General features: G+C 43.4%; 1 protein-coding gene across 10 annotated transcripts in view; it reads left to right on the forward strand.

The window, feature by feature from the left end:
- The window catches only part of Cacna1e (calcium voltage-gated channel subunit alpha1 E), a 476043-nt gene that overhangs the window by 318582 nt on the left and 141890 nt on the right, over nt 1–15571 (forward strand). For all 10 annotated transcript variants that reach the window (XM_057770437.1, XM_057770436.1, XM_057770443.1 and 7 more), the window contains exon 9: nt 7882–7985. In XM_057770437.1, coding sequence (XP_057626420.1) covers nt 7882–7985 — 104 coding nt within the window. The remainder of the gene's footprint in view (nt 1–7881; nt 7986–15571) is intronic.

Genomic DNA, 15571 nt, shown 5'->3' on the forward strand with positions numbered 1-15571 from the left:
GAAAGTCAGAAGCCTAGTATTGCAGTTTACTTGTACAATTGGACGAAGGCATAGCTGCATCCTTCATGGCAGTTACCGACCATCCAAGCCAGCAGGGAAAAGTCAGGGATCTTGGGCTGACGGTACTATGCAGAGAGCCTTACTTACTCACAGGAGCTCCTGGCTCAGTCAGATGTTGCCTTGGGACTTGTTTGTGTGGAGGAACTTTGCATGTTTATGAAGTATGCTCTAGGATTTGAGATATAATGTAATGACTAGCCTTGCCTCTTAGAACCAACAGGCTCCGCCTCCTGGCTGACTGACAGCCAGTGCTTGTGCCTAACTTGGTTCTTTCTGTCCTTTCTCTTACTCGCCTTCCCATTCTTCTTCCTTACTGAGTGCTGGGAAGATAACTGTTGCTTTCCAATTTCAGGATCCCAGTGTGAGCTTTCCTATTTGTGTCTGTTTTTCCCTTACAAAAGTAGTTTTCAACCTTCCTAGAACTTCGATCCTTTAATACAATCCCTTGTGTTGTGGTGACCCCCAGCCATAATATTATTTTGTTGCTACTGTTATGGATTGTAACGTAAATATCTGATATGCAAACCCCAAGGAGGTCACAACCCACAGGTTGAGAACTGGGGCCTTAGGTGGCTATAGTACTGGTATAATCGATCTCAGGACTCCTAGTGCTACTGGATAAAACAGTCTGATTTTCAAGAAGGTGAGCCACTGTGGCTCTAGATTGTGGCCTTAGGCTTTCTAGTAATTTCCCGGTGTCCACCAAGGAGTCAGTCTGATTATGTGGACCTCAGTTTATTCTAGAAAATGATAGATTCACTCATATTAGCTCATAGTTTTCTTCCTGGCATATAGAAAACCAGCTTCAATGACCCATGTGTGGGATTCAAAATATCCAACAGCGTATAAGATCCACTGTACATTGTATTATTTTCCTAAACCATAGGTTGGCAGCCATACAATGGCTTTGTTAGAAATGTCACAGAGCAGCTGAGACTCAGGTGCTGCCTAACAAGGTTAGTTATAGCCCTGCTGAGGAAGGGATAAAATGCCTCAAGTCAGGGTCCTTAGTAATGGACTTTGGGATAGAGGTTCCTACTGAAGTGATCAGAGAGGAATTGCTGCTAGGGGATTCCTGAAAGAATGTGAGCGAAGTAGCTAAGTTAGGGAAATCGAGGTAGAGATGTGGTCTCAAAAGTGCTGGTGTCAGCCTTATTTCGTAGACAGTTCCGGGGTGTGGATACATCCCAATAGTGTTCCACCCGGTATGGAAGGAGAGGGACCATCAATCAATGAATACTGCTTCAGTTCAGGCAGCTGTTGGCTACACCCCCTCCCCCATTATCACCGGGAGGCCACGAACATCATGGTCAAACTGGTCTTTTAGCCAGGGACAGACTTCTGAGGTTGGAGCAAGAATGAGGCCAGTATGAGACCTATTTATAGTTAACACCCACAGCAATTGGGGGATGGGTACTTTTGAAGGTAGGAAGCCTGGCCAGGGGCAGCACAGACTCTGTCATACCAAGACTGCTGACTCCTATGGATGTTTAACATATGGAAGGGAGCATTCACGTGGCAGTAGCCCATGGTCTGATGGACAGTTATAGAAGTCAGTACTTGGTTATATTCAAGGAAGGGAAATGACAGCTAAAAGCGGCCCAAGGGCTACTGGACACCGGTTGTAGTAATATGCACTGTGGAAAGATTCATCTGAGAGGTTACCTGTTATTTTTTATGTTTCAGAATAGATACATGAAATTGGGCAGGAAGAGGTACTACAAAGCAGTAGCATTCATTCAAAGAAGAGACCCCTTTTTCTTCTTGTTCACCTGTTTGCTTTTTGACATTTCTTGCACCCCACTTTCATTCACGTGATTCTGTCTCTAAAACAAACCGTTCCCTGCCTGTCGACCAGAGTGAAGTCCACCATCTGCCTCCACATTCCCATCAACACTGCCATCATTTGGAATTGTGCTTGTGTGTTTATTTCCCATGGGTACCCCTTATTATACTACAAGTTCCATGGTGGCCAAGACTGGGGTTGTTTTGCTGGTCGCTTGTCTTTAAAGGAAAGAATTTCCTCCCTAGCAGGTAGTTTGTGAGTTTATAGGATAAAATTGAGTTCTGAACAGAGAATCTCAGTCATCTGGGGTAAGATGGAGCCCCTCATCTTGGTGCTAGGAGGAAGTGGGGGACGAGGAGGAGTAGTCACTTGGTGAGGAATAGCCTGCCGATGCAGAACCATGACAGAGGTATTTGTTGAGAAATCGCATTCATATCCACCTTCCACCATCACACTCCTTTTCGTAGGTGTGGTTAGTAGAGTCCTTGGAAAGGAACTTCGGCTGAGACAAATGGTCAGGCTCCTTTGACAACCTGGTGGCTGTTCCAACCACCTTCCAACCTGAGGTATTAATAATTAGTGAAATTGAAGATCTCTAATTAAGATGGAGCCCTGAGGCCAGGGGTTTTCGTCTGAAGCTATTTTTCATTCATCCATGCAAACCATCTGGAAATTCTGGAGATGTTTTCTTTTGTCACAGCTCGGGGAGTCCCACTGGCACCTGCTAAGTGGGGGCTGAGGTTGTGCTAACACACAGGGCAAAAATCAGGCAGAGAATCCCCTGACTGCAAGTGGAAGCTGTGTTTCCACCAAAGAAACTTTCTGCAATCTCGTTTGGGTCTTCCAGCTGCCTCCAACCTGGGAATGGGGGCGCCTCAAAGACTGGGAAGAATTCTGCATCCTGCTCCTTTGGGGAAGAGTATACTCCAGTACCCCAAGCCATCCACAGGTACTACAGCCTCTCTGCTCAGAGATGCTCTGAGAAGCAGGGGCATGACTGAGAGGTGCTTCAGCAGGCTTTCCAGAGAACCGGGTAGGACCCTGTGAAGGTTCCGCACATACATCCTCAGGCAGGAAGAACCAGGGGGCCCCCTTCTTGCTCTTTCCATTCCCACCTTTCTCTTCTGTCTGGTTCCTCCTGCCCTGTCTTCCTGAGTCTCCCCCGCCCCACCCCCAAAGATTAATGTGATAATTGCCATGTGTGCCTGTTTACACAGGGAGTGGGTGAGCTTACCACCCCCAATCAGGCAGGTTCCCAGAGAAACGCGTTCCCACAGTGTCAGGATGGGTACCTGCTGAGCACTCCTGTGCAGGTGGGCTGCCACCCCCAAACTTCTTTCTCTGTCTGTCATTACTTTTGTCATGTGCACGTGTGCACGTGTGTGTCATTCAGTGAAGCCGCAGGTGAGAAGGAGGGGAAACAGCCAGAGCGGCACCAGGAGAAGGGTCAGGCAGAGAAATCACTGTGCCTTGTAGCGTGCATCAGTCCTTAAAGAAGAGGACAGAGATCCAGTGAAAAGCTCTCCTCTGATAGCTGTCAGATGGTGGGCATGCTAGGGTGCCCCAGAGAAAAGCAATAGGCCATGAGGGAGAGGGTTTAGTAGGAAAGCTGCACTTGATTAGAGACTAGGAAGTGCACATGAGGCTGTTTACAAACCAGTAAAACCAACAGCACATCTCCCTCCAAATCAGGAGCTTTGGAACAATGGAGGATGATGGTACAACCCCTATACCAAGGCCAAATAAAATCCCGCAGTTTTTGTGGGGGCACTGGTTCAAGTCCCAATGTTAAGCTCAGCTGGAGTTCTAATGCCCAAGGTCAGGAGAAAAATAGCGTCCAGCTCTAAGGGAGGAGTCAAAACACTGTTGAGCATGTGCAAGGTCTGTTATTGCACCTTTTCATTTCCTGTCTAAGCCCTAGCAAGTGGGAGGCACCTGTAATCCTGTTGCAATGTCTTCCATACTTAGATTCTGACCTACAAGCACATTTTCTCTGGGTATGACATATCACACAGACCAGGCTTCATCAGCCACTCAGGCATCCCTCAGTTCAAAGGTAATCACTGTAGCAGGTCTTCCATGGGTGTGGTATGAAGAGGCTTCTGTGCTCTGGGTAGCATTCATTTCAGGGAAGGGTCTGATTCACACTTAATTGTTCCCTATTGGAGGTCTGGGTGGTGATGGTTCCCCTTTGTAGCTCTTCTAGGGTTGGAATCCAGCAGAATATACATTCGAAGCTACAGTTTCATGCCTCAGGATTTTACCTGAAGACCTTAGCGGGGCTGTCTCATGTTCTTAAAGTTAAGATAAAGTTTGAGTATCCTATGTGCAAAAGTGACCCGTGAGCCCTGTGACGGTCACAGACACAGTGAAGAAGAATGAAAGGGAGAGTTTCTCCTTTTCTCCAGGCTGTGACCTCCTTCCCCGGCTAGAGAGAGTCACATGACCATACTTCATGGCCACACTGGCAGTAGCATCCTGACTCCCACTTGGCGCTCTATCAGGATGCTTGCTGCCTTCAGAGTTGTTGATTGCTTCTTTTTAAAAATCTCAAAATACACTTTAGTAGACATCTCTCCTACACTGGACAATTTTAAGTTTTTAATAATGATGAATCAGAAGGAGATGAACGCTCAGAAAGAACTTTGCTATTTTGAAGGAGGGAATCGTGCGTGAAGCGCCTTGGCTTGCCCACTCTCGGATGGGGAGTGTCCCCTTCATCTGCCGGCTGTGGGTCCGTACAATAAGCATGTGAAGAGATGGGAAGCCACCTGGTCAGAAGGGCAACCAGGAAACTATGTGACAGGAGCTGGGTGTGGAGAGAAAGCAAGGACAGCGTGAAAGGTTGCCCGTAATGGTGGGTGCTGTCAAGCTACTCTCTCCCCAGGAACCTCTTGAGCTGTCAGTTGTTCCTTAACCCCCCAGGGCTCCATGTTGCTGGGGCTCATGCCTTCACAGCTATTTGCTTCTCCTTCTCTTCCCCTTTGTCCGTTTTCTTCTTCCAGGATGCTCTATTGCTGAGGTAGATGACACATGTAGCCATTGAGAGAAAATTCCACAGATGGAGCATATTATCAGAATGGATTTGTATTGGTCTATTTTTAACAAGGGAAGCATCATATTCAAAGTAATTAATTAATTACTTCTGTGTGTGCCAAAGTCTTTGTAGCCTTCCAGATATTCAGATAGTTAAAAGCAAATCCCAAACATTCTCGCACAGCTCTGACTGGACCAACGCAGTTCATCATGAGTGTTTTGTAGCAGAATCAGGAAGCACATTCCAGACTCTTTGTCGGAGTCCATGTGGGTCCAACATAGATTCCCTAACCCGGCTGAAACGGAGTCGCGAGGAATAAAACCGACACAGCTTACAAGGTCATCCTGGAAAAAGCCAGAATCACTCTTTATTCTCCAAACATCTTATAAAGCCCTGAATTGAGTGGGGGAAAACACATTAGGCTGTCTCCTAGGCAACCAGGTGCCTGGGCTTAGGTCATGTCCGCAGCTAGCAGTCAGGTAGGCCATGAATTAGCATCTCTATAAGACATCCTCCAAATTACCAAGGAAGGGAAGCACCAAAACTCTAGACCATTAAGTCATCAGCTTCGGTCAACATCTATTTTCAGGTACTCTACATTTTAACAAGAGAAAACTAGGAGCACCACATCCTGGCTTTTGTTAAGGAAGAGACAGCTAGTTTGCAGAGCTATGTGACTAGCTCAGACCGGGCTAATGGCTTCTGTGCCAAATCGAAATATGGGCCCACAACTCTTAGCCAATAAGGGGCATTCTTTCATCTCTATGTCTTATGGGACATATTCTCTGATGTATTAATAGATTTTCTTTGAAAAAAAGTTTTACAACCAAGAAAGTTTATGAAATGGCACCATAAAGTCAGCAATGTATCTTCTCACTGCCTGGGAGACATATATAATCTGCTGTATCCCCTCACTTCCTCCGCTTACCAAAGCCATTTTCCACAAAATGCCATCATTACCTTTGATCAATCATGGCAATGTGGAGCCCACAGAGAACACAATGTTTTACATGGGTTTAACACTGTAGCCGTCCTAGCTGCTCTTCCACCAGAGCTCAGCTGGAGGTCAGGGACGCCCCAACAGCCACAATCCCATCACTGCCACTGCCGATATGGGTACATTTATGAGCAGCTGTGCTTCGGTCTGGGTGCTTGGTGTAAACTTAGCCCCTGTTGCCAAAGAACATGGGAGGGGACTGGCAACACCATATTGTGTATGGATTGTGTTAATCTGGAGCCACCAGCAAACCACTGAAGTGAACCGGACTTTAAATAATATTTGACTTCTAATCCTGAAGACAGGCAGAGCTAGCCCTGCAAGGATCGTCAGTCTCTTCCTTAGCTCACAGCAAGGCCCCTGCTTCAGCCATCTTAGACACATCCGCTTCCCGTCCTTCACACTCCTGGTGGCTCTCAGCATCTGGTTCTTCTGCATCTTCTTTCTGATGATGGGACATGGCTTTTGATGAGATTTTCCTCGTGTCCTCTCTATTTGTATCTAACCCAGATCTGGTTAAGCCAAAGACCTAAGTCTCAGACATTGATGTTGGCAACTCTTCATTCCGTTCAGTTGTTAAAACTGTTTTATAGCTTATATATTTGTGTTGAGTCTTTGGTTCAGCTTCAGTTGCACTCATCTCGTCTGCAATCAGTGCAAGCCAAAACAAAAACCACAAGTTTGCCAAGAGGGCTTGGCTTCGAGATTATTTTTAATGGGCGATCTGAGTGTCCAGTGACAGCAGTTATGATCAATCAGCAGATATATTATGTAGCTTGACACTGAAAGGAGAAAGAAAATGAGATAATTGGGGAGAAAAAAAGGTTGGTTACAGAAGTGCACAAGATACATGAGGACAATCACTTTAAAATATATCTTCAAGGTCTAGTGGTAAGAAGGAGAAAGAGGAACATAAAAAGATGAGTCAACAATTGCCATAGACATTCTGAGCTCTGATTTTAATTTTATTAAGTCCACACATAAGTTTTAGGTGTGGCATTTGATCTTAATGGTTCTGATTTCCCCAATGAAATGGGGATAAAATATCTCCTGTGAGTTTCAAATTGACATTGAAAGTGATGCATTAGAGGTTGGGTTAGGGGAAGGGTTCTAAGGTCTGCATATGAAGTACAAATCCATAAAATCCCTTTGAAAAGACTTAGGCAGGGAGAACCTAGAGAACAAAAAGAGCTCTTTGTTGGGAGACAAGGATGTTAGAGAGAGCAACTCAGTATTTACCAAGTTCAATTTCAAGGGTCTCATAAGATAGGACAAGTATCCTTCCCCAGTTCTGTGCACTTCAGCAATTTTGCATCCAACTTGGAGCATAAAAAACCATAATACAAATGTCTGTGCTTTTTTTTTTCCACTTTTCTGTATCAGTATGAACTAGGGGAGAAGGAAAAGAGGAGAGATCAGTAGAGATCAGACAATCTCATGGTCTGAAGACTCTTCAAATCTAGATATAGTCCTTCTTGTGTCTAGGGCTTTTATGGGTCCAGATCTGGACCAGCACTGTAATACACGACCATGATGGAAGAAGGAAAGTCACCCCAGGAGCTGGGCAACATAGTGTGAACCTAACTCCTTCTAAGCAGCTCTACTGAGGGCTAATGAGCACAGCCTGTCCTTGTATTTTGATAATCTATCTTGTTTAAGAGTGCAAAGGTTGAGAATACATGTTACTAAGAAGCCAATTCACCTTTTTATAACCTTGGAAATACGTTTTGCCATTTTTCCATTCAGTTTTCATATCTTCGAAGAAAGGGTGTTAGAACTTTCCCACTCAGGATATTATAGAGCTGCTGATATGACCTTCACTAGGCACATGGCAGAGTGCGAGTGGTCTTACAATAAAGTGGAGTGGGGATGGGGTGAGATAATGTTTAACTGTATCACACTGTGATTGTTACATCACCCTCTGTGTGAAGCCGCCAGACTGTAGGCTTTGCTTCTGGGAGATGGCTTTAAATATTAAGAACCCATTTTTCTTTCTTTCAGACCAATGATGCCTTAGGAGCCACCTGGAATTGGCTGTACTTCATCCCCCTCATCATCATCGGATCCTTCTTTGTTCTCAACCTTGTCCTGGGAGTGCTTTCAGGGTAAGCAGTCTGGCTCTTCTTTTGTGGGCTACTAGGGGAGAGCTAGTGCCTCCTGATTCAGGACAGTTTTACTCCTTGAACCATCACTTAGAGGACACTGTGCCAATGCCGTTCTAGCTGCTTCAGTCCAGTAACAAATGATTGTTCTAATCGCCTTGATTATTTGTAGACATTAAAAAGCTTTATGTCATGAAGAATTCTGAACAAAGTATCTTGTGAGTTCACTTATCCATCCATATCTTCATGCAATGGCTCTATGCCAAACCCTGTTCCGTTGTTAGGGACGTAAAGTTAAAGAAGATATAGATTTTATGCTTGCTTAGCCCGATGGTGGTGGTGCATGCCTTTAATCTCAGCACTCCGCAGGCAGAGGCAGGTGGATCTCTATGAGTTCAAGGCCAGCCTGGTCTACAGAGCAAGTTCCAGGACAGCCAGGACTACACAGAGAAACCCTACCTTGAAAAACAAAAGCAAAAACAAAAACAAAAAAACCTGTTTGATTTGCAGTATACTGGACATCACACCTCATGTTTATGACTTGAATTCTTTTATACCAATTTCTATTGCCCAGTGTCTAACATGCTTTTCCGAGAAGACATTTTTGTTATTGGAAACAGAGAGAACAAATCTTGTTTTTTACCAACAATGTGAAGTACAATAATTTGTTTGAGAGAAGAAACAAATCTCTCCAGTCTGAAATCATTAGGGTTGGTGTCAAATAGGATGAGAAATTGGGTGGAGAATAAGCTAAGTGTTAGACTAACATACAAAAACATTGTATGCGGAGATAAACATGCTAGAAAAGATGAAGAAATGGGACATGGCATGGGGTGCAAAGAGGCTAAACTATGACATTTTATGACACCTCACTGAGCAGGATTGGGGTAGTGGTGGTGATGATGGCAATGGTTTCATCAATTGGCATAAGTTCTTCAAATGATAGTTTGTATAAAAGTATCTTTGTGCTTACATGTGGCAGTTTGAAATAAGTTGAATTTTTTTTTTTTTTTGGAACTCTATGGATAGAGGAAAGACAACTAAAATGACACAAGAACAAGGAAATGAGAGGAATAACAGCAGATGAGAATGTGGACAAAACTTTTGAATATAGCAAATGGTTAATGACCCAGTAGCTGTAGGAGCTGAGGTTTAAGGGCTTCTAATGGAAAATGACAATAAATAGGCAAACTGGCTTTCCTTCTCAGCCTGATAAAGGCTCAGGAATTAGAGACAGCACATATTCCCTGGAATTGGAATGTACATGATGTTAAAAACAAGAAACTACCACTACCCAGTGTAAACCAACGGGAATTTTATTCCCTGATAGTTTTTGAGTTGCAGGTTCCAGATTGGGCAGGTTCACGCTCCCTCCAACGGCCTGAGCGAACTATGTCTTTCTTCTTCCAGCTTTGGTAAACCCAGGCATCCCTTGGATTATCACTGTGTCATGACTCCAGTCTCTCCCTGAGCGCCCACACAGCCCCTTCCCCTTCCCATGTCTGTCATCTCCCTCGGCGTTGCTCTTATAAGGGTACTTGTGATTTGATTTAGCATCATTGGATCATCTAGTTGGATCTCTTCTGAATATACTTAACTTTGCTCTATCTGCAAAGATGCTTTTTCCAAATAAGGTAACATTCAGGAGTTCCAGGAATTCGACTATGAATGGATTATTTTTCTTCACTCAACAATTTCCGATGATGGGTGTGGAGCTTCTACTGCTTTGCTCATAGTGTGAACACACAGCCAGGGGTCATCAGCATTTGAGGAAAATGCCCCAAATGAAAGTCCCTAAGCAACGTAATGAATAGACAAAGGAAACCTGAGTATGAATGGTGCAGATAGTAAAAGATACTTTTAAACATCCACATTTGCTGCCAGCAGAGAGAGAGAGAGAGAGAGAGAGAGAGAGAGAGAGAGAGAGAGAGAGAGAGAGGAATAACTTCATCTGCGAAGTAACAGCTTATTACAAAAAGATGTTGAGATTAAGAAGAGCTAATACCTATACTTCTTAATGTATTTCACAATATAGAAACAGAAGAGTCATTGCCAAATTCCTTTTATGAAGCTACAGTTACCCTGATACCAAAACCACACAAAGACCCAACCAAGAAAGAGAATTACAGGCCTATCTCACTCATGAACATCGACGCAAAAATTCTCAATAAAATACTGGCAAACCGAATCCAAGAACACATTAGAAAAGTTATCCATTATGATCAAGTAGGCTTCATTCCAGAGATGCAGGGCTGGTTCAACATACGCAAATCTATCAATGTAATCAACCATATAAATAAACTGAAAGAAAAAAACCATATGATCATTTCATTAGATGCTGAAAAAGCATTCGACAAAATTCAACACTCCTTTATGATAAAGGTCTTGGAGAGATTAGGGATACAAGGGGCATACCTAAATATAATAAAAGCTATTTACAGCAAGCCGACAGCTAACATTAAATTAAATGGAGAAAAACTCAAAGCCATCCCACTAAAATCAGGAACACGACAAGGATGTCCACTCTCTCCATACCTCTTCAATATAGTGCTTGAAGTTCTAGCAATAGCAATAAGACAACATAAGGGGATCAAGGGGATCCATATTGGAAAGGAAGAAGTTAAGCTTTCATTATTTGCAGATGATATGATAGTATACATAAGCGACCCCAAAAACTCTACCAAAGAACTCCTACAGCTGATAAACACCTTTGGTAATGTGGCAGGATACAAAATCAACTCCAAAAAATCAGTTGCCTTCCTATTGGATTTTTCGAGACAGGGTTTCTCTGTAGCTTTTTTCAGTTCCTGTCCTGGAACTAGCTCTTGTAGACCAGGCTGACCTCGAACTCACAGAGATCCGCCTGCCTCTACCTCCCGAGTGCTGGGATTAAAGGCGTGCGCCACCACCGCCCGGCTGGTGTGTTATATTCTAAATGGTCCTGTGATTTGTTTTGGTCCAAACTAAATACATACAATAATCTATTCATTCTTTCTCTACTCATCTCTGTCTCTCTTCTTCCCCCTCTCCCATCACCCCAACTTAAGCATTTAATTCACAATATACAGAAGTAGTACTTCTAAAGAAATAGAAACACAGCGAGTCCTCTGTGCAGCTCGGCTGCCAACCTGGTTTCCATTGTTGATGCTGAAGTCAGAGCTAGCCTCTCACGGTGTTGCGATTGCCTTCATTAGATTGGGGGAGGTTGGGTATGGGGAAGAGAATAGGGTATCAAAGACCAAAATCTTAGGTTCCACAGTAAGCAGATCGTTAAGCAGTTTCTGAAATTGAAAGACAAAGGAATATCAGTGTTTTAAGTATAATATTTAGAAAATTTGAGATGAATAGCAGAAGAAACAGAAGAATTGAAAGCAGCTGCCTCTGGAGAGTGAGATTCTGGGCTTGGGAAAGTGAGGCAGAGGGCTGCTATTTCTCCATTACGATCTTTCGAAATTGTTTGACTTTTAAATTTCTATGTGCATGGCTGAGAAAAAAAATAAAAACCTTAAATTTTGAATCAAAATTCTCATCAAGCAGGTGTAGGATGGACAGAGGGTCCAAGGACAGTTATCCAGCATCATGAAGCATCAGCAAGGAAGGGCTGACATGTGAGGGGGGAGAGCAAGGACACAGTTGTGCCAGTCCGGATGTCTCAGTAAGAAATGTGGCAGAGGAGAAGAAATGGGGACACTGGGAAAAGCGCTTATCAGTCTGTGAATATTTAGTTTGAGCCAGTTCTGTGGCCATCAGCTCCCCTCTGGCTGGGAGACCATCTTCTTGGATCAGAAGATGTCAAGCTACTGACTTGGCAGATGCCTCTTTACTATCTGAGACCTAGGTAGTGGTGTTGGCAGCTGGGAACAGCTGGTGTGAATAAATTCTGACATTTAAAGGAATGTTAACAATAAGGACTTTGTGAGCTGGGGCTGAAATACTTCTGTTCTGGTTGTTTTTTCCCCGTGTTCTGCTGCTGCCCTTTGTTGCTCAGCATTGGGAGGATTTTCACTGGTGTCTGCAGAGGACTCGACACTGCTGAGTCCTGTGTATAGAAAGGGTCATGGGCTTTCTCTGCTGCTGAATCAGTGAGCCTATGCTTCTGGAATAGATGAAACCTTTCCTTGGAGTGGGGCTTTAGCTGGGATTCACACATTGAGCCACCTGGTATATAGCTTTGAACATTTTGTCTCCAGGGAGCAAGTTGCAGTGACCTGTGAGCATATTGAGTGTTATATGCCAATGTGATTGTAGGAGTGAAGAAATCAGTGATGAGAGGAGATGCCCAAGCCTCCCTACATTGAGTGAGGGTCCCCCGGGCATCAAGTATGCAAATGACTGAAGGCCCCATCCCCAGAGGTTCAGACATTGATGAAAAACTGTGAGTTGTGTTTGTTGACTTCATATTTAAAAAGGAAAGATGGATAGAAGCATTGTAGCATTTTTTAACGTGTCTCAGAGGAAATAGGATTTGATGAAAACCATTAGCTTAGGCTTGAAGAGAAGCAGAGCTTCCTGTCTCCATGGCAACAAACCAGGGCTGCATAAGCACATCCTGAAGTGCTGTCAGGGGCTACAGGGCAGAAGGCTCAGACAAACAGAAAATGACCCTGAGCTATTCTAGCATCTCCACCGACTGCTTCCAGGGCTTCTGAAAGGGGGCTATAAATGTTGGGGGGGGGGCGGCAATTATGCTGTTTGCAAATGGGGACAAGGAAGTTAGAACAAGGACTACTTACAGATGTACCCAGAAGCGATGAGATGCTTCATGCAAGATGTAAAGTATCCTGTAGTTTTCAGAGCACTTTGCTTCCAAGATCTTATTTGTGTCTTGAAACACTTGGTGTAGGCACACAGCATCCTTAAAGATGGAACAAAGAGCTAAAGGAGCTGGTCTACAACAGGTTCCTGGCAGAAGCAGGGCTAGAGATCATAGTCACTCGAACTTTACTTAAATGCTTATCTTATTATCCCAGGTAGCCATCAGAAAGGCTGCCCAGAATGTTGTTCTGGCCACAGTACAAAGTTTAGGTTCAGATTTTCATTTGTACACTCATTGTTCCCATGCTTATTCTTATACACTGGTTTCATGTATGTGATGTGGCTTTGTACATATGAGGAAGAAGATGCCAAGACCAACTGGAAAGACCTTTTTGCTCTAAAGCTGATGGAAAGAGGTGAACTATTAATATTAGAGGGAGGCTTCTTCTGTTGCATCCCTTTAACAAATGGAGTAGCTTTTTCATAGAAAGCAAAATGACAGATGCCTATTTTGGTACTAGCTTATTTGCTGTTTAGGTTCAATAATTCAATGCAATTTTAGCAAACATTTGTTAAGTGTTTGACACACACACGCAAACACACACACAAAACCACTACGTACCTGGGTTGCAAAGATGAATAAGACAAGGTGATTATAGATTAATGAAGCAAATAATTTAAGACATGTAATTGATTAATGCTTCCATGATTTGTTATTCAGAGTATGTTTTGGTCACATGTAATTATATTCCCTCCAGTTTCAGTTACTTGTCCATTTCTGCTGTCAGTCTTCAGGTATCAGCCTCCCCCCTGCCCCACTGTCAAGACTCATTTCTCACTAAACCTTCTCTGACAACAAAACAAAAGAAAATAAAAAGGCAAGTCATGGGGTCTAAGTTCAAGTACTTGGGAATTCAAATTCTTGTGAAAGCTATTCTTTATTATTCATCCGTGTAGGTTTTGTCCAAGCAATTTTGCAAAGCATTGCTGAGGACACAAATATAAAATCTATGTCTTGGTCTTGGTCATAGGAACAGACTAACCGATGTGCCTTCAGTGTAACCTTGGATCTCTTGACTCATCTGTCCTTGTACAATAGGAGGTGGGAACTGAACATTTTCGGGGCCTGACTTGAGACAAATGGTTGCTGGTCTTATAAAATAAATTAACCATGCCGACTTTAGCAGTTCATATGAGATCCCGAGTAGTGCCTCTCACTGGATATTAGTTGCCATGTTTCTGATCTCCCTAAGACAAGTAGACATGGCTAAAATAACTGTGTGTTTGGTTGCTTACACATCAGTGTCACAGGGATGCTAACACTGAAGTCAACCAGTAGACATCAGGTCATTTTCTCAGATGACCATTACTGAGTCCATGCTATAAAGTTCTCACTGCCAGTTGCTGTGGATGTCAGATCAGACAAGTTCAGAGAGCGGTTATCCTTGAAGAACTTGTAATCAAGTAGGAAGACAGCAGCGGGACAAGGATTAAAATTAGGGAGTAGCCATTTGACTTTGTAAATTAAGGTGTCTACCACCAAACCCAACAACCAGAGTTCGATTCCCCAGAATCTACTTGGTAGAAGGAAAGCACTCTCCCAGATTGTCCTCTGACCTCTGAAGGGATGCTGTAGCAGGCACATGCGACTTCCCTACTAATAAATACATGTGATAAAAAGCATTGAAGTTAGAGGGGACCAAGATCAAATGACTCTAGCTGAAGAGTGCAACACTCTGCACAGTTTCGAGATAGCTAACAGCTAGCTAGAATTGAGAAAATTCAGTGGGTTAAGCTTTACAGAGGAGCATGACAGAATAGGGGGATAAGCTGGGGGCAGCAGTTCTGGAGAGTAGCAGGAACTCAATGAATTCACCACAGTGAGGATGGGAAAGATGGAACAGATCCAAGAGGCGATGAAGTAGGACCTATAAGACCTGTGACTTTGTAGTGCAAATGGTTCTCTACCTATGGGTCCCCAACCTCTCTGGGAGTCAAATGACCTTTTCACAGGTTTCACCCAAGAACATTGGAAAGCATAGATATTTAGTTATGATTCATAACAGTAGTAAAATTATGGTTATGAAGTAGCAACAAAAATAATTTTATGGTTAAGGGTCAGCACAACCTGAGGAACCTTATTAAAGGGTCTCAGCATTAGGAAGGCTGAGAGCTACTGGCACACTGAGTATCACAGGACAATCTTTTGGTCACTTCTGAATTTCTGAATTGAGCTACCAGGCAGCTGGGAGGCAACACAGAAGCAAGAGTTAGGTTTTAAGGGAAATGGTTTAGGTTTGGAATCTGTCGGGTTGAGAGAACAGAACACATTTTATGCCTTTTGACTAACTCACAGTAGTAGGGTAGGGTTTGTTTCAGGTTGTTCTTTTTAAAGCTGTGATTTACCGAGTCTGTTCTGTGCACTAAATGTTGTGCCAGTTCCACGACATGCATTGTCTTATTTCATCCTCATAAAGATCCTATGAGGTATTGCTTTCCCAATTTATGAATAGGGAAATGGTGGTAGGGAAGGTTGGTAGCTTGCCTATGTAAATGAAGCTGTTAAACATCAGATTCAGAATTTGGAATAAGGTCTGTTATGTATGAACACCTATGCCCAAGACACATCCTCCATGTAGCTCCCATGTTACATACAGAAAAATGTTATTTCTAGGATCCAGAACAGTGCATTTGGTGATTATAAAAGAGATTATCAATGGTAACAAAGACAATTCTATAGAAAAAAGATTTCATCTTAAGCCTGATTGTAACAAATACAATAGAGTTCACAGTGTCTACTTGGACTAGAAGCATACCTGCATGACCGTGGGGTC

This window comes from Chionomys nivalis, chromosome 5 (assembly GCF_950005125.1).
Source record: "Chionomys nivalis chromosome 5, mChiNiv1.1, whole genome shotgun sequence".
In the NCBI taxonomy this organism is placed as follows: domain Eukaryota; kingdom Metazoa; phylum Chordata; class Mammalia; order Rodentia; family Cricetidae; genus Chionomys; species Chionomys nivalis.